This window comes from Pituophis catenifer, unplaced genomic scaffold, assembly GCF_029215685.1.
Source record: "Pituophis catenifer annectens isolate HBS135680 unplaced genomic scaffold, rPitCat1.0.hap2 SCAF_6, whole genome shotgun sequence".
In the NCBI taxonomy this organism is placed as follows: domain Eukaryota; kingdom Metazoa; phylum Chordata; class Lepidosauria; order Squamata; family Colubridae; genus Pituophis; species Pituophis catenifer.
This window is the reverse complement of record NW_027256886.1, coordinates 67,233,313-67,255,613: the sequence shown is the minus strand read 5'-3', so window position 1 is coordinate 67,255,613 and position 22,301 is coordinate 67,233,313. Positions and strand designations below refer to the sequence as shown.

General features: G+C 34.7%; 1 protein-coding gene across 1 annotated transcript in view; it reads left to right on the top strand.

Annotated features, from left to right (window-relative positions):
• HECTD2 (HECT domain E3 ubiquitin protein ligase 2) overlaps window positions 1–22,301 on the top strand; it is a 46,923-nt gene that overhangs the window by 5,361 nt on the left and 19,261 nt on the right. The window contains exons 2-10 of the mRNA XM_070945236.1: window positions 5,853–5,982; window positions 9,470–9,605; window positions 11,532–11,634; window positions 12,945–13,034; window positions 16,105–16,169; window positions 17,203–17,248; window positions 18,312–18,421; window positions 18,948–19,096; window positions 20,001–20,124. Of these exons, the coding sequence (XP_070801337.1) occupies window positions 5,853–5,982; window positions 9,470–9,605; window positions 11,532–11,634; window positions 12,945–13,034; window positions 16,105–16,169; window positions 17,203–17,248; window positions 18,312–18,421; window positions 18,948–19,096; window positions 20,001–20,124 (953 nt within the window). The remainder of the gene's footprint in view (window positions 1–5,852; window positions 5,983–9,469; window positions 9,606–11,531; window positions 11,635–12,944; window positions 13,035–16,104; window positions 16,170–17,202; window positions 17,249–18,311; window positions 18,422–18,947; window positions 19,097–20,000; window positions 20,125–22,301) is intronic.

The window sequence follows — 22,301 nt, the reverse complement described above, 5'->3', positions numbered from 1 at the left end:
GACTGATCAGAATAGTAGAAATAACCATGGCAATGATAATGGTAATAGTAGTAATGCAACATCTTCAATCCTGGCAATTTTGCACATCTGAAAATATTCCAGATTAACCTTCCCTCCAATAGTAGAAAAAGGAAAGGTAGGGAATAATTTCCTCTGTGAGCCCATTCTCTGCCTTATTTAGACAAAAATAGTATTTTACCAATATTAGCACAGAAAATAATAGTGTATATTTGATAACAACCATTTGTTTAATGCTGGTTCTAAGTTACGAAGGCATTGATAAACTTATGATCTGTCCTCTAATTTACGACTTGCACCACCTCCAGAGCCACACAATCACAATTTGGGTTCTCATTTACACCAGTTGCAGCATCCTGTGGTCATGTGATTGCAATTCCTGATTTTTCCAGTTGATTTCTGACAAGTAAAGTCAGTGGGGGAAGCTGGATTCATTTAATGACCACAGTAAAAATTGTGATAAAATCAGATGTGATGACTCGCTTAACAATTGCTTAGTGATAGAAGATCTGGCTCCAATTGTGTTTGTAAATCAAGGACTACCTGTATTGGGCAAACTTCTTTAAATGCCATCAATTTGATTTATTGCGTATTTCAATGTTTATACTGTTTTTCATTTTGCAAATAGTATATCAAATAAATAAAACTGAAGTCACTTCTTTAGTAAATGCTCAGAAATTTATTTGTAACGTGAGGAGATATGACACCAATTTTAAGAGAAGTCTGTTGAAATACTCATCCATACTAAATTTATTTTCTTGAATGGTTTGAGTAGAATTATCAAAAGCAGAAACCATAAAATGTGTAAAAATTACAACTATGTTAAATAAATGCTTTAGCATATCCAGGGAGAGGAACAGATGGAGATTCAAGAACACAATGATATTTTGGTAACAAGCGTCAATGCTTATAAAACATATTAAACAAATATAGAAAAAGGAAGTATTGCATCTCATTTACTTCAAATAATTTCTAAAATTCTAAAAATGGAAAAATATTCACTCCGCTATCTTGTGTGGGAGTACTAACTCAAACAAGTATGATACATGTAGTCCTCAATGTCCATTACAGTTGTAAGTCATCACAGTCACAAAGGGGATCACCCCGTGACTGATCTGATTTTACAACCATTTTTGTGGCAGTCATTAAGTGAACACCATGGTAATAAAAAATGACCTTCTGGTGGTAAAACAAACATAGTCATAAAGCAAGTCCATTGTTCAGTATGAGTCATTTTTGCCAAAAACTGCAAAAAGTTCTCGGAAAAAAATGTTTTAAAACATGGTCATGTAAATGCTGGATGCTGCGAACAACTAAATGCAGAACTAATGCCAAGAGTTTAGCATGTGGTCACCTGACTGTTGGGGGGAGCGACCTTTGGAACTTCAGAACCGTGTAATAAGTAGTCCAGGAGAGATTCATCATAACTTCAAATGGTCACTAAGTGACCAATCATAAGTGAAGGACTACCTGTAGGCTTGTATGGGAGCACAGAAACAGTGTGGACTGTTGTGCTATAGTAAACTAGTTATCAGTGAATCTCAGATTTAAGTTCTCTAAGGGCACATTTCTAGACCTTACTGCAGTTAATTCTTTAAAATATGTATGTAATGTTTTGCCAAATTTGGGGGCAATAAAGTTAATCAAATCAAAATTTTTAGTGGTTTAGGAGTTGAAATTGTCCATACTATAACTAAAAAAATCAAAACCTGTTATGTAAGTTAAAAATTAAAATAAATGTTTATAAAACTGTTAAATGTTTTTATAATGTGGGTTTTTGTGCCACAAAAGTCTGCATTTTATTTTATTTTATTAGCTGTATCTAAAGAATACCGTACTTAGATATAACTTTTGATAATTTAAACTTATCATTTGCTATAAAAATAGTACTTCCTTGCCTTAGGAATTCATGTCTTCCTAAGCCTGGGTCAATGAATTTTCTATCTCAATTTAATTATGCCAATGTTCAGAGTACTAGGAATTTTAAAACTTTTTCAGGATGTGGAATCCAGAACCCCTTGAATAAGAGGCAAAGCTCTATTGTTTAGTTGTGTTTAAGTGACATTTTAGATTGTCTTACATTTTCATGTATCCCTGGAGTTCCACATATAGTAAAGTTTGAAAATCCCTTGTTAAGAGTGTCTGAATGGCTTTATATTAAACCATGTAATGCCTTGCTATGTTTTGGCTAAGTATGTCAGTCATTGTAGCTTTTAACATAGTGCAGTATGTGAAGTCAGTAAATGTGACTTATTCAATAAACCATAGTTAACATTTTCTTTTATACAGGTGGTCTACTTATGACCACAACTAAACCCAAAATTTCCATTGCTAAGCAAGACAGTTTTTAAGTGAGTTTTGCCCCATTTTACATTTCTTGCCACAGGTGCTAAGTGAATCATTGCAGATGTTAAGTTAGTAACACAGTTGTTAAGTTAATTTGGATTCCCCATGGATCTTGCTTGTCAGAAGGTCGCAAAAGGTGATCACATAACTGAACACTTGTAGTTACCATTCATTATGACTGTAACTGTCATTGTCCCACAGTTACATGATCATGCTTTACAATAGTTATGCCAAAAACCAGTACTTTCTTCCTGTTTTCAGCAATACCAACAAACCACTGGTTCACTTAATGGCCATGATGATTCACCTAATACCCACAAAAAAGGTTGTAAATCAAATGGGTCACATGACTGACCTGTTTTACAACCGTTACAACATAAAACGGTAATGGGCAAGTTCAATTACTGTCATATGTTGAGGACTACCTGTATTGATATTACCCCATTTCCCCACAACACCATTCTTGTGAAATAGTTAGGGTTGAGAGAGAGAGAGAGAGGGAGAGAGAGATTGCCAAACGTCCATCCCCACTGAGCTTCCGTGGCTGAGAGTAGACCAGAACCTGAATTTCTTCTTCAACCCAGCATCTTAACCAGTAGCCTTTACTAACTGAGAATTATCATTTACATAATTAGTGAACTGAGCTTCTATGATTACTACCTGCATACCACACAAGTTAAAATGACTTATTGCTTAGATAGGTTCCAATTAGGTGTACTTTATCCATGCCCTTCTCCTGTTTGCTTGGATTATTAAAAATTTCTTCCAGTTATATTAGATCATAACTGAAGTGGCTTCAAAGTGTTACTGCACGTTCAAAATTGGTACCTCACTGCCCCTCATCTTTCTGCTTTTGTCTCTAATACTGTAATTTTAGTTCCCATTCAAGCTGTTTGTAGAATCTGAATAGCATTTAGTATTAAAAATATATTGTTCATTCATAATTACTCTACCTACACTTTAGCTTCTGTCATTTTTTTTCCTTTAGAGTAAAGGCTGAAATAACAGAGCACAGACTGAGCATTATGGACTCCTCTAAAGCTTTTAGAGTAATGTACATTTTTAGCATATAGAACGTAGTGGGTTTTTTTTTAATTCAAAAACAACATTTATTAATACGTGGTTTCTTTGGGGAATATTCACATATCTTTTTCTGGCATATCTAGCCTTCAGATAGCTTACTGCTTGAAAGCACCCCATAAATTTTCACATTTTCTTGATACATGAACTTTAGCATTACCAGATCAAAAAGCCAGACAATCATGTATAATCTTGGCAGTCATCTGGATTTTTGCAGTCTGTAGCTGGTAACTGAAGTGTACCTAAAATTATTTCAAAGTTTAAAATGTTCATTTAAATTTTAATTTAGGGGAAGGACAAAATGTACGTCAAGCATTTACTTCTATTTCATTACCTATAAATAAATATTATGGATACAAAAGCCACTATATTCTCTTTGAAGACAGATCTACAGTCCTCCGTGGAAATCTGATTTGATTCGATCTGCAGCCACCCATTCTCTGGAAGGGTAAAGGGACTAATAATTGAAATTTTTGCTGTCTAAAAATTATTCCTTTTTTATTTTTAATTGCCCATAACAAAATTTTTATTATAATTATGTGAGGTAAAAAGGAGGTTTTTTTGTGTGAAAAAAACCCACAGCCTTGAACAGAGAAAAGAGCCTGTGGCATACTGATTAAGGTACTAGACTAACACAGGTAGACCCAGGTTCAAGCCATCCTCAGCCACAGAAACCTACTTAGGGACTTTGGGCCAGTTATTCTCATTCTAATCCTACATCATAAAAACACTCTTGTCAATAAAATAAGGGGAGGTAAATAAAGTAAAATAAATTGCCTTAAGTTCCTAGAGGAAAGACTAATATAACACTTAACAAATAAGACATTAATTCAACTGTTGCAACTTGGAAATACTAATATCTGTCTGAATTGTTTCAATTTTATCCAGCTCTGAAAAACAAAACTTAACATTTAAAAGATTTTCCCCCATACTTAGAGTGGGGCTATGTAAAGAGCCTTACAACTAAATTTCCAGCTCAGAAAGTATCAAAGAGAGTGAGTGATAGTTTGATTACCATAATCTGAAAGAAATTGGTGCAAGAAATATATTCCCTACTTTCTAGATTACTTAAGTCTCCACAATTTTCTATATTTTGCACCAAGAGAATGTGACACACAACAAAGCTAAACTATATGAGTAAGTGAACTACGTCAAATACAGTATGCCTGGAAATATGCTTAGAGGAATTTTCTTGTCACTGTTTTCGTTTTTAGTATAGCATCTGTTTACCGTGCCCAGCAATCCTTTGCTCTTGCAGATTGAATACAACTACCATCTATCAGTTTCCTTAACTGCAACACACACACATACACACATCTCATCGACAGGACTAAAAGATAGGAGGTCAGGAATACTGCTTACAAAGATTGGGGATCAGGAAGGAAAGATGGGAAGAATGGATAGCCCATTGATTTTGCTTGTCAGAAGGTTGCAAAAGGTAACCATATGGCCCCAGGATACTGCAACCATCATAAATATGAGTCAGTTGCCAAGTATCTGAATTCGAATTACATGACCATGGGGTTGCTGCAACAGTCATAAATATGAAAAAATGATCATAAGTCACTTTTTTCAATGGCATTGTAACTTCAAATGGTCACTAAATGAATTGTTGTAAATTGAGTACTATCTGTATGGTGTTCCATAAGATGGAATCCATATGAATGTTCTGTATATTCTGTAAAGAAACAACGGGAACATGGTATGGGAAATGAGAGAAGTGAAAAATTGGATAAATGTATTGATGGATGTTAGAATGTGCGTGAAAATAATAATGTATATTCATACAGTCTTTGTGTTCACCCTTAACATCTATTCAAAAGGCTGCAGACAGAGCAACCTATTACAACTGTCTCTCCATTATTTTTCCTATCAAACCATTATATGAGAAACTGAAAAACATTGTTTAAAAATGTATACATATTTTTGGCAAGTAGTATGTTACTCTGCCTTTCCATCATTCATTATTTCATTCAGTAGAATTTATATGCCATTCCAATCGAGGAGGTCTCCTAGCAGCTTACATTTATTTCTTAGAGTAAAAGAATTAAAATTAGTCTCCTCTCCATCCCATTTCACATTAACTTTAAAATAACCTTCATCATGCATTCTAGTTTTGGATTTATGCCAAGTAACAACACAGCCCTGGCTCCATATTCATTTTGAAATCAATCAACATTAAATATGTAGCACTGATTTACGTATGAATTCTCATTCTTCAATGAAATATAGATTTTTTTTCTGTATTGCATTCCAAGTTGTATTATTTTTAAATATGGAGGTTTTTAATGTGTTCCTTTTTTCTAAACCATTGCCACTGCATTGCTAATAAGAAAAGTAATGTTCTATGAACTGGAGACTTGTCAAAGTACATCATCAAGCACTTTGTTTATTTTTCCTAATTTCAGGGAATGGAGAGAGGACACAAAAATGATATTTCTCCTTTCAGCAGTTTCATTTCAACTATCAGCCAAAAGAAAGAAGATTCTGTAAATGAAAATTCACCTGAACAATTAGTTATTACTGATATAAAAAATGGTGAGAAAATAAAAGATTTAATTTTTAGTCATTTCTAGCTGAAGGGGGTACTTGGTATTTGAAGATGTTCTTTTTATTTGTTTTCTGACAATGCTTTCAGTACTTTTTGTAGAACTCTCTTTATGTGAAGTATTAACATGACACATCACAGTAAGAAACAACCTCCTAGTAAGTACAGTTATAATAGCTCAGTAGGGATTGTAGGATGCAGTAACTGGAATGAATTTTAACACAGATGGTATTCAGTTTGCATATGTAAGTTAATGAATAGTAATAATAGTAACCTGCCACCCGCTTAATTATGTTTTCAAACAGTACTTGTTCTTCCAAAGATTTTATAAAACTTTGATTGCAAAAAAGATTTCATAATTGTTAGTATGTTTAGGAAAGTCTTTTTAAAATTACATATAAGAATAACTGGAGTTGAATCTGTCTTTATAAACAGAAGAATTATGAATGAATAAGCAAACATGAGAATATGCCAAATGTTGAACTTTGTAGTATTTTATTTTATAGCCCATTTACAAAGTGGTTTCTGATTCTTATCCTTCACATACCCTCATTTAAAGGATTTAACATTTATTAAATAGGGACTTTAGCTGCACAGGCTAAATATGTGAAACAAAATGTAATAATCAAAGCAAATATGAAAGACCAGAGTTGCATCATGACATTATGAAACATGTTTCATCCATATGGATGCCTATGTTTAACTGCAGAATAGTAATGATCTGAATTATATATTTGAATGTAGAATTCAAATATTAAATATTTGGGCATTCCTATACATACATACAGGGACGCGGTGGCTCAGTGGCTAAGACGCTGAGCTTGTTTATCGAAAGGTCGGCAGTTCAGCGGTTTGAATCCCTAGTGCCGTGTAATGGGGTGAGCTCCCGTTACTTGTCCCAGCTTCTGCCAACCTAGCAGTTCGAAAGCACGTAAAAAATGCAAGTAGAAAAAATAAGGGCCACCTTTGGTGGGAATGCCAAAGGCATTCCATGCGCCTTTGGCATTTAGTCATGCCGGCCACATGACCACGGAGACATCTTTGTATAGCGCTGGCTCTTCGGCTTTGAAATGGAGATGAGCATTGCCCCCTAGAGTTGCACATATGTGCGAGGGGAACGACTAGCACATATGTGCAAGGGGAACGACTAGCACATATGTGCGAGGGGAACCTTTACTTTTACCTTTATACATACTCCATAGACACATCCAAATTGCCTCTGTCAAGACCACATACTTATAATAAAATGAATTATCTCGGAATCTCTTGAGGAATGTAGGAGAAAAAGGAGTCTTAAAGTTTACTACAAATTACAAGTAATTTAAATATAATATATGAACTTATCACAAAGTTAAGAGCTGGAATTAAACGTACAATTTTCCTATTTGTAAAGAGAATTAGAAAAAATGACAGTTGAGTTTTCACTACCTAAAATCTGCTTGTTAAAGATAGCTGTCCTCCAATCATCTTGTATTTTACCAGTTTTCCAAGTACATTAGCTGTTTTGGCAGTAATTTATAGAAATCAAATCATCAGAGTTAGCAGCTACAGGTGGTCCTCGATTTATGAATTTATAACATTCAAAGTTACAATGTCCTTGGAAAAAGTGGCTTATGGCATGTACTCACATTTATGGCCATCACATCATCTACATGATTATAATTCAGGCATCTGGCAACTGACTTGCATGTATGACCTGTTGTAGCATCCTATGGTGATGTGATTGTTATTTTTCGGTCTTTTATGTTGATTTCAGGAAAAGAATGCACACTGGGGAATCTGGATTTGCTTAACAACATAAAATTGGGTTCAACTCAAATTATAACCACCACATGTTATGACAGAAATTCCTGTCCGTTATAGCTGTGAATCAATGATTATCTGTACAGACTCTATTTTGCTATAATGGGTATATTGTATATATACGAATATTTTTTTTCCCACCTCCTTCTTAACCCATCTCCAACTATTTGCAGTCTGTCAGTTAACATTACAAAGGAGTTTAGAAATCCAGAGACCTTACAACTGATAAGCGCTGAAAATTTAGTAACTAGCTTAGAGAGGAATATGTGATTGATCCCAGTCTAGCACTTGCCCTCTTGTAATATCATTTTCTGGAATTATTGGAGCTAATAATGCTTTTAACAATGAAATCGTATACTTAAAATGCGGTTCTATGGTTTGCTCATTGTTGGGTGTCACAGGTGGAAATGTGCACCTCACTACGCTACGTATGCTTCTGGATTGAAAGGATTAGCTAGCTATAAACTGCTGTCTAGGAGGTGCCAGAATGTGGTAACAGCACACATTTTTCAGAGAGGCTCCTTTCATGAGGACTATAGGATTATATTTTAAATGTTACGTCATGTCATATGCCTTATTTTAATTGTGATGTTTTTGACATGAATAAACAAACAAACATTCTTGAGTGTTAGTAAGAAATTTCACTCATTCCATTTTTATGTCGAAAATGTATTATTTCCAGTATGGAATTCTGCAGTTATATTGAAATACAGTTTGATCATTGTATTCACATATTTGTTAGTTGAGCAACCTATCTTTATGTGATCATTAAATCAGATTTGGCATTCATTTGCAACTCTTGTATCTCTCTTGAGCTATTTCCTAGAGCATTTTGTTTTATAATGTTTAGAATCTGAAGTGTGTATTCCATATGATACCTGAATTTGAAGAACTTTTAGTTTTATTCCTTGAAAACATGACATAATCAAAACTGGGTTCAGCTTGATCTCAAATTCTACAGAAATTAAATTTTCCTGACTTTGAATTCTATAAGGAATTGTGACTACTTTAAAATTGGGGGAAGTTGCATATTATTGCTCTCTTCTAGTTCTTTAAATAGTTCAATTAGATCTCCAGACAACTGAACTCTAAATCATATTGTCTTCTTTATGTAAGAGGTTAACCTTTCTGCAATGCCAATAAAAATTATTAGAACATTTATAAGATCATTTGTGAATATACCAGTATTATTTTAATTAAATTGTATTATTCTTATAATGGCTTTTTAACTGAGAATATATGTTTATGTGAACTGTTTATTATGTAAAGATGCTGGTTTTCTTCCCCAGCAGAGTTCTAAACCCATTTCAAGGAAGTCCTGGAATGAAAAAGAATTATGAGGCAGCTTATAGGCTAGGATTAGAAGCAACATCCTCTCTTAAGTATGTTTCCAGGATCAGAAGTAAATTTTATAACCTTTTTTCTGCCATTGTTTCTTCAAATTCAATATGGGTGCAGAAAAAATATGTTTTATGACTTGTAGAAATATGTGGTTATTTCCTGTCATAATCTAATTTTAAAGTCTTAAATAAGAATTCCAACTTAAAATAAATATTTATTCTAATAATATTTAGTCAAGGTTGCACTATTTTGGGTAGCTGCTTTCATGTGCTATTTACCTGAGTATTGTAATACTGATTTTTTTTTCATTTTTCTCTTTTATTTTTAAATTAGCAAAAGAACAGTCCCTTGGCCTTGGTGTTAGGCAAAAGAAGCGTACCTCAGTGGATATACTTCCAGTAGAAATGAAAGTTTCAATCCCACTGGAACCTTCCTGTCTCACCCAAACAAAAACTATGAAAGAGTTTTGGTAAGCAGTGTTGCTACATATTTGATATACGACTAAGTTCAAGTTATCAGTGTATGGTCTACTTAAGGTAATTATTGTTATTATTACTTGGTGAGGACTTTGTGAGTAATAGACCAATTATCACAGAAATTACTGTAATTTATTTTCACTTTAAAAATATTACATAAAATTTCTGACTAAACCAGTGCTTACTTTTTCACCTAGGCCTAGAGGGTTTTTCAAAATACTGTACATATTCATACAGGCTTGTGCTGAAGAAAAGTGTTGGAAAGTCATTTTTTCTCAAGGATAAACATATCTAGTTCCCTTAATTTCTTCTCATGAGATATAGTTTCCTTTTATTCTTCTTAACTTCTGCATCTGTTTTGTTTCCTCTGAATCTTTTATAAAAACGAATGCTCAGAAACTTAAAATAAGGATTCACCAATACAGAATGCTGTATAGTAGAACTATTTATTTATGTGTATCCTGCCTTTATTAGTTTTACAAATAACTCAAGGCAACGAACATACTAAATATACTTTTCTCCTCCTAGTTTCCTCAAAACGAGAAAGAGATTGGCCCAAAGTCACCCAGCTGGTTTTCATGGCTGCTGCAGGACCAGAAATCACGATTTCCCGCTTTCTAGCCGAGTGCCTTAACCACTAGACCAGATTGACTTTCTGTGGTTTGCAAGCTAAACTTCTGTTGATACAATCAAAATTGCATCTGCCTTTTAGCAATCATGTTGGGCTGCTAACTCATATCAGCAGGGTGATCATCTATTGTTCCCATGTGGATACCTGGAGTAATATCTTCACAGTTATTTAATCTCATCCTTACAAGATAGTAAGCTTCATAAACCAGTTAATCTTATCAAACAGTCATTTTTTTTATCATCACAGTAGGAAAACATCAACCATTATTTCTCTCCACTTTGTCCTTTACAGATAACAGTTGTATCCATTCTGTTGTTCAGAGCTTTTGCAGTTGCTGAAAGTGCTGCTGTTCATACTAGTCACTTATTCCTTTTCTGGAAACTTGCAGTCTTCTGCAAAGGTCTAAACACTATTATGGAGGCTATTATGGGCTGAAGAATATGTATTTACATATCTTGTTTCTGGTCCACTGTTGTTAAAAAAAAAACATTTCTGGTCATTGAAATCCACTGGGTCTGCTCCTTTCTTTGATTCTCTTATGAAGAGTGGCTTTCTCTGACAGCTTCAGTTGCAGAGCTTCATTTGTTTGACTTGAAAATCCATTCTCTATCTGTTATAGTCCTTTTCAATTAAGAACCACAAAAGCTTACATTTGCTACAAATCTATGCTAGATTTTTAGGCAGCTGCAGAAACACATCATAGGTATTGTACTCATAATAACTTCCTGGTCATGTCCATTTATCTTCATCTTTACTTCTTACCCTTAGAAAGGTTTTTTATTTCTTTTTGTCCCCCTCTCAAGGTCTCAGATTAGCCAAGAGTTCACTATCATTTTACAGGAAAAGTTTCCCAGATTCTTGACTCCATTGACAAACTATTTTTCATTTTTGCTCAATGAACTTATCTTTTTGCAATATTTGCTGCAGCCTGTACTTACCAAGAAGCAATAATTCACAATAAGCAATGTGCAGTTTTCTGGCTATGCATCTTGCAGGAAAAGTGCTGATCATGATCCTTCAAATCCATACTCAGATTCTGTTTGCTCATCTGTTTGCTTATCAGTTAATGATAAACTAATCAACTTCTGTTTTTTGTTCCTGGTCATTTGTTTTTGAGCAAATTATTTGAAAAGTATTTTATGTTATTCAGCATTAATCAAAAATAGATAGAGACCTTTGTTTTTATTAATGTTATATAAACATAATGTTTGTTATCATTTTAATATATATATAGAACAGAAATTCAATAAGATTATTTTATAACATGTTGCATTTTGGACTTTCTTAGGGATGACATAGAAAAAGCTAAGTTAACAGGAGACTGGAAGGAAATCTATGACTTTTATTTAAAAACATTTGATTCTTTTTCAGAAGTTAACACTACATTTAAGGTAAAAACAGCAATGTTTTCACTGCTTTTTCTTTTCTTTTCCAGTTTGTGACTTAAAAACAGTAATTAGCAATACTGTAAAATATAGGTTACCAGTAATAATATTATGTAATTAAAACCAAATAAACTAAAATAGACAATGGATAGATTAAAGGAAAAAATGTGTTTTTTAAAGAAACCAATATCATAAAATGCATTATTTTTATATCGTTTCAAAGTCGTTTTCTCAATTGAAGCTTTGTGTTTTTGGAAATGTATATTTTGTAAATATTATGAAAACTACAACTGTATCTGTAAATAAATAAAAACCAGAAAGTATGAACTCCAAAAAGAAAAAAACATAGATGGAGTATATTCATAATACAAGTTGAAAGATTAGCATTTTCAGAGCCACAATATACATCTATTCAGGAGGCAAGAATCTTAACCTTGCCACTGTCCCCCACCATATTTCCAGATGATTACACTGAAGGAGTTAGTGGAAGACTTGGGAGACTTCCTGCTTAAAGAATAGGTAGAAATTTTGATTGGCGGGACGTTACCCTGAACTGGTGAACTTCAGAAACTTCAGTTTCTGAAGTGCACCAGTTGCAGTCCTATCTGGACCTTACACATCTCAGTAACTTACACGTCAAGTGAGACTATTGCAACATGCTTTATATGTGGAGCTGTCTTTAGAGACAACCCTGAATTTTGTACAGTTGGTACAAAATGCAGAATGTAGCACTAACTGTTCAGTTCCACCATGGCAATTGACATCCATTTTGAGATTGCTGTAGATTTCCAGGCAAAATTCAACGTGCTGGTCATTACACTTAAAGCCTTACATGGCCTAGCATTAAATTATATCAGGCAACCCTTACCAGAATGGGATCTGCCTCACCAAAATGAATGTTAAAAAAAAGTCCACTAGAATCCCCTCTATCATCTGAGGTATGTGATATGGACAAGATGGCAGGAGTTCTTGGTTGTTACCGCCAATATAGGATAACCATTCTTCCCAGAAACACACATAACTCCCCTTCTTCAGTCTTTTCACAAACAGCAATTTTATTTCATTGTACCTTTGGCCATAGCTGAATTGAGGGCTATGATGCTGTTGTTCATTTGTTTTTTCAATGTAAACTTTATTATATTAGTTTTTAAGTGTATTGTCTCATTGTTTGCTGCCCAAAATTCCATTAAGTGAATAAAAACATTTAATTATAACATTTTTAAAAATAAATAATACTATTCCAAGAATTATAGTTGTAACACAAGTTGAAAATACATTAGAGAAAGTTATCTCATGTTTATTATTTCAATTTGCAGAAATATACTGAAACTCCTTTTAATTCCATTGAAGATTGTGGAATTGATGCTAAATATGTGAATGCAGTTTATGATACCTTACTTCAAGCTGTAAGTCAACTATTATTTGCTTTCTACTTTGTAATCTTGTGCAGAATACTATAATATCTTTATATTACAGTTCAATTTTTTCGAGTTATTATTTTAGATATTGGGTAGCTTCTGAGTTTATACAGTTGTTGTAAGTGTCAATATTTCTAAAGTACACTTTAATAATTACCAGGATTTATAATCTCTTTGAGTTTGCCTCATTTGTTTTTAAATTATAACTGAAAAGATGGTGTAAACCTCAGAAGGTTCTTTTAAATGATTATTAAATATAAACTAAGGTATACAGATAATGTCCCCACTTGGTCTAAAATATCTTTTTGCCTTTGAAATAATCACTGCAGAACACTATAAACAATAAATGCTAATTTTATTTTTATATATTATAATGTAATGTTATTTTCAAAAATAAATTATTTAACTTAGTTGCATAATTTAATCTGTCCACATAAACCTGAACTGAACCATGAAATAAGTTTACATGAGAAAGATAATGACAATATGAATTTGAACATATATTCGTTTTAAACAGAGAACAAATCTAAATAAGTTTCCAATAACAACTGTACAGCATTGTATCATGGCTAACATATCTAAATAATATTTTCAAACTGAAATGTTTCTGAATTTTAATTAATTTCCACATCACAGAATTGTTATAGATACTACTGGTCTTTAGTTGCAGACTATTTATCTGTACGCGGTGGCTCAGTGGCTAAGGCGCTGAGCTTGTCAATCAAAAGGTTGGCAATTCAGTGGTTCGAATCCCTAGTGCCACGTAATGGGGTGAGCTCCCGTTACCTGTCCCAGCTTCTGCCAATCTAGCAATTCAAAAGCACATAAAAAATGCAACTAGAAAAATAGGGACCATCTTTGGTGGGAAGGTAACAGTGTTCCGTGCGCCTTTGGCATTTAGTCATGCCGGCCACATGACCACGGAGACATCTTTGACAGTGCTGGCTCTTCGGCTTTGAAACAGAGATGAGCACCCAGAGTCGGGAACAACTAGCACATATGTGTGAGGGGAACCTTTACCTTTACCTTTTATTTATCTGTAAGGGCTGGAAGAAATATTGTTTGCTTTTGGGTCTGTGAAATTCTGCATAAATGGACAGAGATACAGATGATTCACTTGAAATTGAAACAAAATAATTTCTGTAAAAAATGCATGGGAAAATGAAAGATTATCATCTCTTGGAAGTGGTTGGTAGGGATTATATGTTTTATGTATTTATTTTAAAAAGAACTGTACATACTGATTCACAATGCTTTATGAATTCTCTCCCTCTTTCAGCTTCTTTCCAAATACTCACCTGACCAGAACCTGATCTATGTTGCATGGTCAGCAGTTCATTTCTAAAAAGGAGATGCAAAATAGAGAAGAGAAAAATACTATGTTGATATAAAATATGAATGAAAAGACCTAATTTTTGTGAAGTTTAATATTCATAGCAACATAGGGTATATAAAAATGTAGAAAGATAATAATTACTTTGGCAGGAAGATGCTATAGTGATCAACAAATGCATTGTTGAGTTACAGCAATTTATCTACCTGCATTAGAATGGAGAAATTTTAAGTAGTCGCTGCCATCCAGCTTCAAAAGTAGATACTATTAGAATCAGGGGTGGGTTCTACTTACCTTTACTACCGGTTTGCATCGTGCCCACGCATGCGCGCTCCAGTGGTCGGTTGCCCCCGGTTCTGACCGGTTCTATAGAACTGGTAGTAAAACCAGCGGGAGGCTCTGCCCACTGACCATGATATCATCAGAAGCAATCTGTGCAGAAGCAAGGCGCGCTCGCTTTGCTCGCGCGCACGCAGATCCCATTGCAAACCAGTAGTAAAGGTAAGTAGAACCCACCCCTGGTGCGCTCGCTTCACTCACACACATGCACTCTTCTGCACATGCGCAGATCACTTATAATGATGTCCGGGTCAGTGGGCAGAGCCTCCCGCCGGCTTTACTACCAGTTCTTGTGAACTGGTCCGAACTGGGAGCAACCCACTACTGAATAGAATGCAACATTTGAAATTATTCTCTTGGGATATTACATACTTTAGTGATTTATAAATATGAGGAACATTTAAAAGTAAAATTCCACTAAAAATTGTTTACTCCTTAAGAGCGTGTAGAAAGCTATGATTATTTTTAAATTGTAATATTTAATAGCTCAGTAAGTACAGTTCAGAGAAATAGGTATGACTAAAGTCCTATTCATCTATACCATGGAACAAAGTATGTGCAGAGGTTGTGCTTCCCATTGCTCACAGTCCATTAATTTAAATGTCATTTAGTCTTACGTGCTCTAGCTTTGCCACCAAAAATATAAACAGTCTGAAAAAAGATCTGTAAATTCCGAAAAGATAAATTACTCTTTCTCCATCAGAGAAAAATACACCTTTTCCTTTAGTCATAACTTTCAGCATTATGATTTAGTACAGGGGTATCAAACTCAAGGCTCCTGGCTCGCAGGGTGCTTAGATCTGGCCCGCAGGCCCTGGAAACAGTGAAGGACCATCCATCCATCCATCCATCTACCTACCTATCATCTTTTTTATACATAATATGTGTATGTATATATGTGTGTGTGTGTATTATCATCAGTCTCAGAAGTAACATTTGAAAATGGTCATAACTATTTAAACAATTATATGAACATATAGAAATCTCTTACTGCCAATAGAAAGTGGTAAAAATTGCTTTTTCCTATGCTATGATAGATTCCAGAAAATTGATTGCCCCACTGTATAAAAGCAAAAATCAGTTTATATCTCTATAAAGAAAGGAAAAGACACAAGGGGAGGGGGACGAATTCAGTGAGTTTGAAATAGAAAAATTAAACTTAGAAAAAAGATCACCAATCGGTAATTTTGAAAAAAAGTTACATTTTGAGATTCTTTCTGCATTTCAGAATTATGCTTTAAAAATCTATGGAATTTTATGTAAATGTTTTTAAATTCTCATTTTTACAATTGTGATCTGACCATTTCATAATAATAATTGTTTCAACTGTGCTACTGATAAAAATCTATTTGGGTTGTTATTTCACTCCTTTTTCATTTGTTCTAGCCTCAAGATATCCAGAAGTGTGTCCTAAAAGGAATAATTAATGGCTTATTACATGAATGGAAAGGGTAAATACAACTAACTTTTATATATGTCTATAACATTTGACATTTCAATTTCCACAGAATTTGAATTTTAAATATATAACCTATTAGACATCAGAGCCAGTTTAATGCAATGGTTAAGGTGCTGGCCTAAAAACCAGGAAAATGTGAGTTCTACACAATCCCGCTTTAGGCATGAAAGCCTTCTAGGTGACTGTGGGCCAGCCTCAGCAAAACTCACCTCACGGGTTGTTGTGGGAACAAGAAGAGGAAGAAGTGACTTGAATCAAGTAGTTACATTGTTGATCTTACAATTTTTGCAATAAATCTGTTAACAGATATCAATATTAGGCCTCTGTACAAAATTGTGACATATTTCTATTCTCTGCATTTCAAAATTTACAAGCTTATTAATATATAATTTTTAACATGTGAGTTTGATAAATAAAACTCAGATGAACAAATGTAAAACATTTTCTCTTTCTGATGAAAAATCTCATTCCAAAGTGTTACATACAACAGGAAAATTTTGTCACATAATCGGAGATTATTAATGTCTATGTGATATGCCTTTATATTTATTCTTAAATTATTTTATTTATTTATTTATTTATTTTGTCAAGTATGTATTAGATAATATATATATGTATAAGCATGAATTGAATACATAAAATGAATACAATTAAAGGGAACATTAGGACAGGGATAGTAGGCACGCTGGTGTTCTTATGCACGCCCCTTACAGACCTCTTAGGAATGGGGTGAGGTCAACAGTAGCCAGTCTAAAGTTAAAGTTGTGGGGATTTGGGGAAGAAACCACAGAGTCAGGTAGTGCATTCCAGGCATTGACCACTCTATTGCTGAAGTCATATTTTCTGCATTCGAGTTTGGAGCGGTTTACTTTAAGTTTGTATCTATTGCGTGCATTAAGTAACTACATCATTTATGCACAGTCTAGCTAGAATAAAATAGCTGTAATTCCACTTAAATACAGTTGAGCATGCATTCACACACTTAGATTGTGCCTTTCATTTTTCACTTATTCATGTTCTTCCAGGCCACAAACAAAAGATGATATCAGAGCATATTTTGTTCTTCTACAGGTAAGAAGGGGAAAAAAGGTCTTTGTATGCCATCTTCTGTTGCAAGTTATGTTAATTTACCTAGCACTCATTATGCCAGTCCTTGTCAAGCGCGGGGAAATGAGGAGATTCAGGCAGTTCAAATGAATAAAAAGATTTATTGCAAGCTTAAGGTCCCCTACAAGAATCTGAGCTACTAACGGTCGGGAAATTAGTGGGAAGTAGGAATAGAAAGGAATTCAAGGTGGGCTGGACTTAGATCTCTTGTGGGTGCACAGGGACTCATGGTTGATGATGCATTTGACCTCTGCCTTAGGCTCAGCCTGGTCATCTCCTACAGTCCTGCCCTTTGCTTATGTCCAAAGAGAATTCTAACAATAATGAGCATCAAATACAAGAAAAGATTAGTTTCACTATTTGAAACATCCTAGTACATGTATTCACATTTATTTGTGTATGATAATTTATGATTGCAGTTAGTACTTCAATGTATCTTCCGGAGTGAAATTTATTGAGGGGAGCTTTTATCTTGACTGGATTTTGTTCAGGTTCAAAACAAACTGTCTGGTACTGCTGTGTTTAAAAGGTTATTGCTGTGCTAATTCACTTTTGAAATCAATGAACTGATTTAATGTATGCTTTTATCTCAGAGATATAATTAGAACAGGGATAGCATCATCTTATTATGTTTCTAGCTTAATTCCATCGTAACTCAACAACACTGTTGGGTAAGGTTGCTTGTATAGCAATTAATCACTGACAGAATCATACAATACTCCATCTATTTTCAATGCAAAGGAAAAGACAGCCTTTTAACTTCTAGGGGTGTTGTATGGTTACTTCAGTAAATTGAACTCGTTGATGAAGTCACCAGGAGTCAGAGGAAATTTACTTTTTAAGAGAAAAATAATCATAAAACAATCCACGTGTTGCTCCATAATGAGAAAAATCCACAGTTGGGTTATACTTTATCAGAACCAATCAAAATAACTTAAACTTATTCCAGTAATATTATTATAATTTGGAGACAGTTTATTTTGTTTTTTTTACAATATACTAATGAAGTGTTTTTAATCTTTTTCAGAATCCTCTGTTTAGTAACACAACAACATATGTTATTTTTGCTCACTTGCTAAGACAAATTGCTGCCTTACCCGAAGATAATCATCACTACCTAATTCACTGGTTTAAGAAGTAAGGCTATTTTCTGTTGTTTAAAATTATGGGTTTTATATTTTCAGTTATTATAAGTGGTTATTATTTATGTATGGTAGTCAAAATACCCTGAAGTACTCACAATTATTGAAGAAAATCTTGCTAAGACTTATAAACTCCATGAATTATGTTTTATATCAATTAAACTTTATTCATTATTACAACAAAAACTGTCCCGAATGACTTTCTCAAAGTACTGGACAAGGAAATTCTGTGCCTAAACCAAAATGTGAACTGATTTCAATGACATACATTCACCAATTTATAGTAGTTATGTAGTTATGTAGTTACAACTACATGCTGAATTGGCAACAATAGGTTAGAAAAAGTAACTTATCTTTCATAGAAAGGGTTAATAATTCTGCTGAATAAATTTTCTCTAGAATATTTATATTCCTCATGAATGTTTCATAGAAACATTTTGTGGACTGTTATTAAGAAGTAAGGACTAAGAATTCTATTAGCACTCCTGCTATTATAAAAACAATATTAATATATTTTATAGGATGTCACAGAAGCGAATCAAGCATATTATAGAAAGAATCATACAATTTATTTCTTTGCGGCTGTTTCCGGCAAAACCTGAAGATTTGCCTCCTATGGAGAAGTGTACCTGGTGGATTCCATCAGCAACCAAAGTTTTGTCTTTATTTAGTAAGTTTGTTTAGATGCAGTTAATATTTTCTGAATTCTCATAGCTATAACGCATTAAATCATCACAAATTATGTCAGTATAAAATTAGTCTTTTCTCTTTAAACTAACATATTACATAATAGCAGAAAACATTTCAACAGAACATGTATGTATAGTGTTTATATGGTATAGTATTTTATAATTATTTTTAGCCACTTTTAAGAGATTATAATAGTAGTAATATTTCTAATGGCTTGGAGGATTTGTGATTACAGCTGTTATAAAGAATGCCATTGTAAATTAATATATTATAGCAATGATCCTGTTTCAGTTATCTAAGAATATAAAAGTGAGACTGTTAATTAAAAAAAGAATGCTGCAGTAGTTCATCTTTACTAACATATTAAAAGGATCAAAATTACATGTAGTAGTCCTCGACTTACAACCATTTGTTTAGTGACTGTTTGAAGTTACAACATTGCAACATCCCCATGATCAAAATTCAGGTGCTTGGCAATTACAATATATTTATGACAGTTGCAGTGTCCCAAGGTCATGGCATCACTATTTGTAACCTTCTCATCTGGCTTCCAACAAACAAAGTCAGTGTGGGAAATGCTTAACAGCTATGGCAAAAAAAGGTCATAAAATGAGGCCACCTCTCCTAACAACTGACTTGCTTAGCAACAGAAATTTTGGGCTCAGTTGTGATTGTAAATCGAGGACTACCTGTATGTTACCACCAAAAACTATGTAAAGTTTTCTGGTTCCACTCATACTTTTAAAAGTCTAAACTTATCCCTTCTGTTAGAGAATATTGTTGCATCAAAGAATATTATTGGGTTTTTTTAACAAGTCTTAATTTCATTGTTTTAAACAAGGTTGCCAAACATTATTACTAATAACTAAATTATGTCATTTCAGATGCTTCAAATAGTCTAACTAATCCTTCTCTTATTTCATATACGGATTTTTATAATTCTACGCTAGATCATATTGATCTCATGGAAGATTATCATAACTGGCAGTGTTATGGAAATTCTCATAGGTAAGGGATTATTTATTTTAAAAATAAAGGTTTAATAGTAATTTTTATTTATAAAATAACTATCTTACAATACTTGATTAGTGATACACAGGTTATCAGCCTGCACCAGATTATAATTTTCTTACAATTTTTCTTTAGCTTTTGGTTCGCAACAAATTCATTTTTGAGAGCTAAAATGTGCTTTTTTTCCAAAGTAAATTGCATATCCATTCACAACAAAACTGTAAATGTTTTTTCAGTATTCAGAATCAGTTTATTCTTAGTATTTGGCACAATCTGAACAATTTTGAAATACAAATGATAAAGGACTTTTTTTCAAAACAACTTTCCAAGAAACTTAGCATAAAAGCAATATAGCCTTTTTTGACATTTCATATTGTAATCTTTTTGTGTGTAGTTCTCTAAACATTGAAAGGAGAGAATTAAATGTTAACAATAATTTAATGTACTTAAAACTTTAAAATGCTGTGTGGAATGTAAAAAGTATTTCAATTTTTGACTAGAGGTTAGTTGAAGATCAAATATCCAGGATCATTTTTGTGTGTCATTTATAGCTGTTATAGCTGCCTGTAATGCTATTAAGGCTGACTTATTCTCTATATGGTGTTCTGTCAATAGCCCCTTCAGTGCTCTTTATTAGTCATATCAAGTTATTCTTTAGGCTCTAGATTTTCTCTATCTAATTAGCTTAATATGGCCTGGAATACATCATTTATATTTTTCAATGACCATAATTCTGAAACATCAGTCTGATACACATGGAAGGTATTATGCTGGAGAAACATTGGTTTCTCCAATAATTCTGTTTCATTTCAACTGTCCAGAATATCAATATTTATTTAAGGAAGATTCTCGTTTTTGACATTTTCAGTGGCTTTTCAATAGGGTACAAGTCAGTTGCCTCTAACTACCGTGTTTCCCCGAAAATAAGACAGGGTCTTATTTTCTTTTGAACCCAAAATAAGGGCTTGGCCTTATTATCACAGGTCTTATTATTTTGGGGGTGCTCATGGTTGCTTCTGTGTTGTGCTGCTGCTCGTCAGCTGTTCGCACAAGGCCGTGCCCGCGTCCTCATGTCCTCATGTCCCTATGCCCAGCTCTTCGGGAGCCCGCTCGCAAGAGAGCAGCCGCCCGGCACCTCTTGCCACTTGGTGCCCACCCAGCGGACACACACACCCTCCGCCCAGGCAGAGCGCCACTCACCAATCAAGCAGTATCCCAGGATCACGATGTGGGTGAAGCTAGTGAGCACCAGGTCCTTGAGGAGTCCGCGCCGCTGCCATCCATGCGGCTTCCAAACCCTGGCTGGAAGAGGCCGGTCGGGCCAGCCACCTGCTGCCGAGTCTGGGAGCTGGGGCAGGTGCATGGACCTGGAACTATAGAGAGGGAATGGTTCCAGGTCCATGTGGCTGCCCTGGCTCCCGGAAGACTCGGCAGCAGGCGGCTGGCCCAACCGGCCTCTTTGCTTCCAGTGGCTTCCAGCTGGGATTTGGAAGCCGCAGAGGAAGCCAGCCTCAGTGCTGGGATGGTGGCGGCTCAGATTCCTCAAGGACCTGGTGCTCACCGGCTTCGCCCACATCGTGATCCTGAGATACCGCTCAGTTGGTGAGTGGCATTCTGCCTGGCCGGAGGGGAGATCCCACTCAGTCGGTGAGTGGCACTCTGCCTGGTGCCTGGGTGGGCACCAAATGGAAAGATGTACCGGGCAGCTGCTATCTTGCAAGCGGGGCGGGCGTTTTCAGGCGAGGGGGATGGATGGATGGGAGGCGGGCGAGTGAGCGCCAAGAACGCTGGGACAGTTCCCGATCAGCTCAGCTGATCCGCGGGTTGCCATTAAGGAACCCAGCTGCCATTAGCTGACCGGGGAAGGTTCTGTGCTGCCCATGCCCAACCCTTCACTAGGGCTTATTTTCAGGGGAGGGCGTATATTTACACCCACCCCAAAAATCATGCTTGGCCTTATTTTCAGGAGAAACACGGTTGTGTGATTTCAAGTTTCCAAAGTGCAAATGAAAATAAACAGAGACGAAACAGACAGAGAAATAAGCTGTAGAGGAATAGGAATAGGAATAAAAAGATTTCCTATGAAAATGAAATGAAAGACTACATTACTCAGTGAATACAGCATTGGAAATCTGTGTCCCTTGAATTAGCTAAACATGTATATGTTATGAACT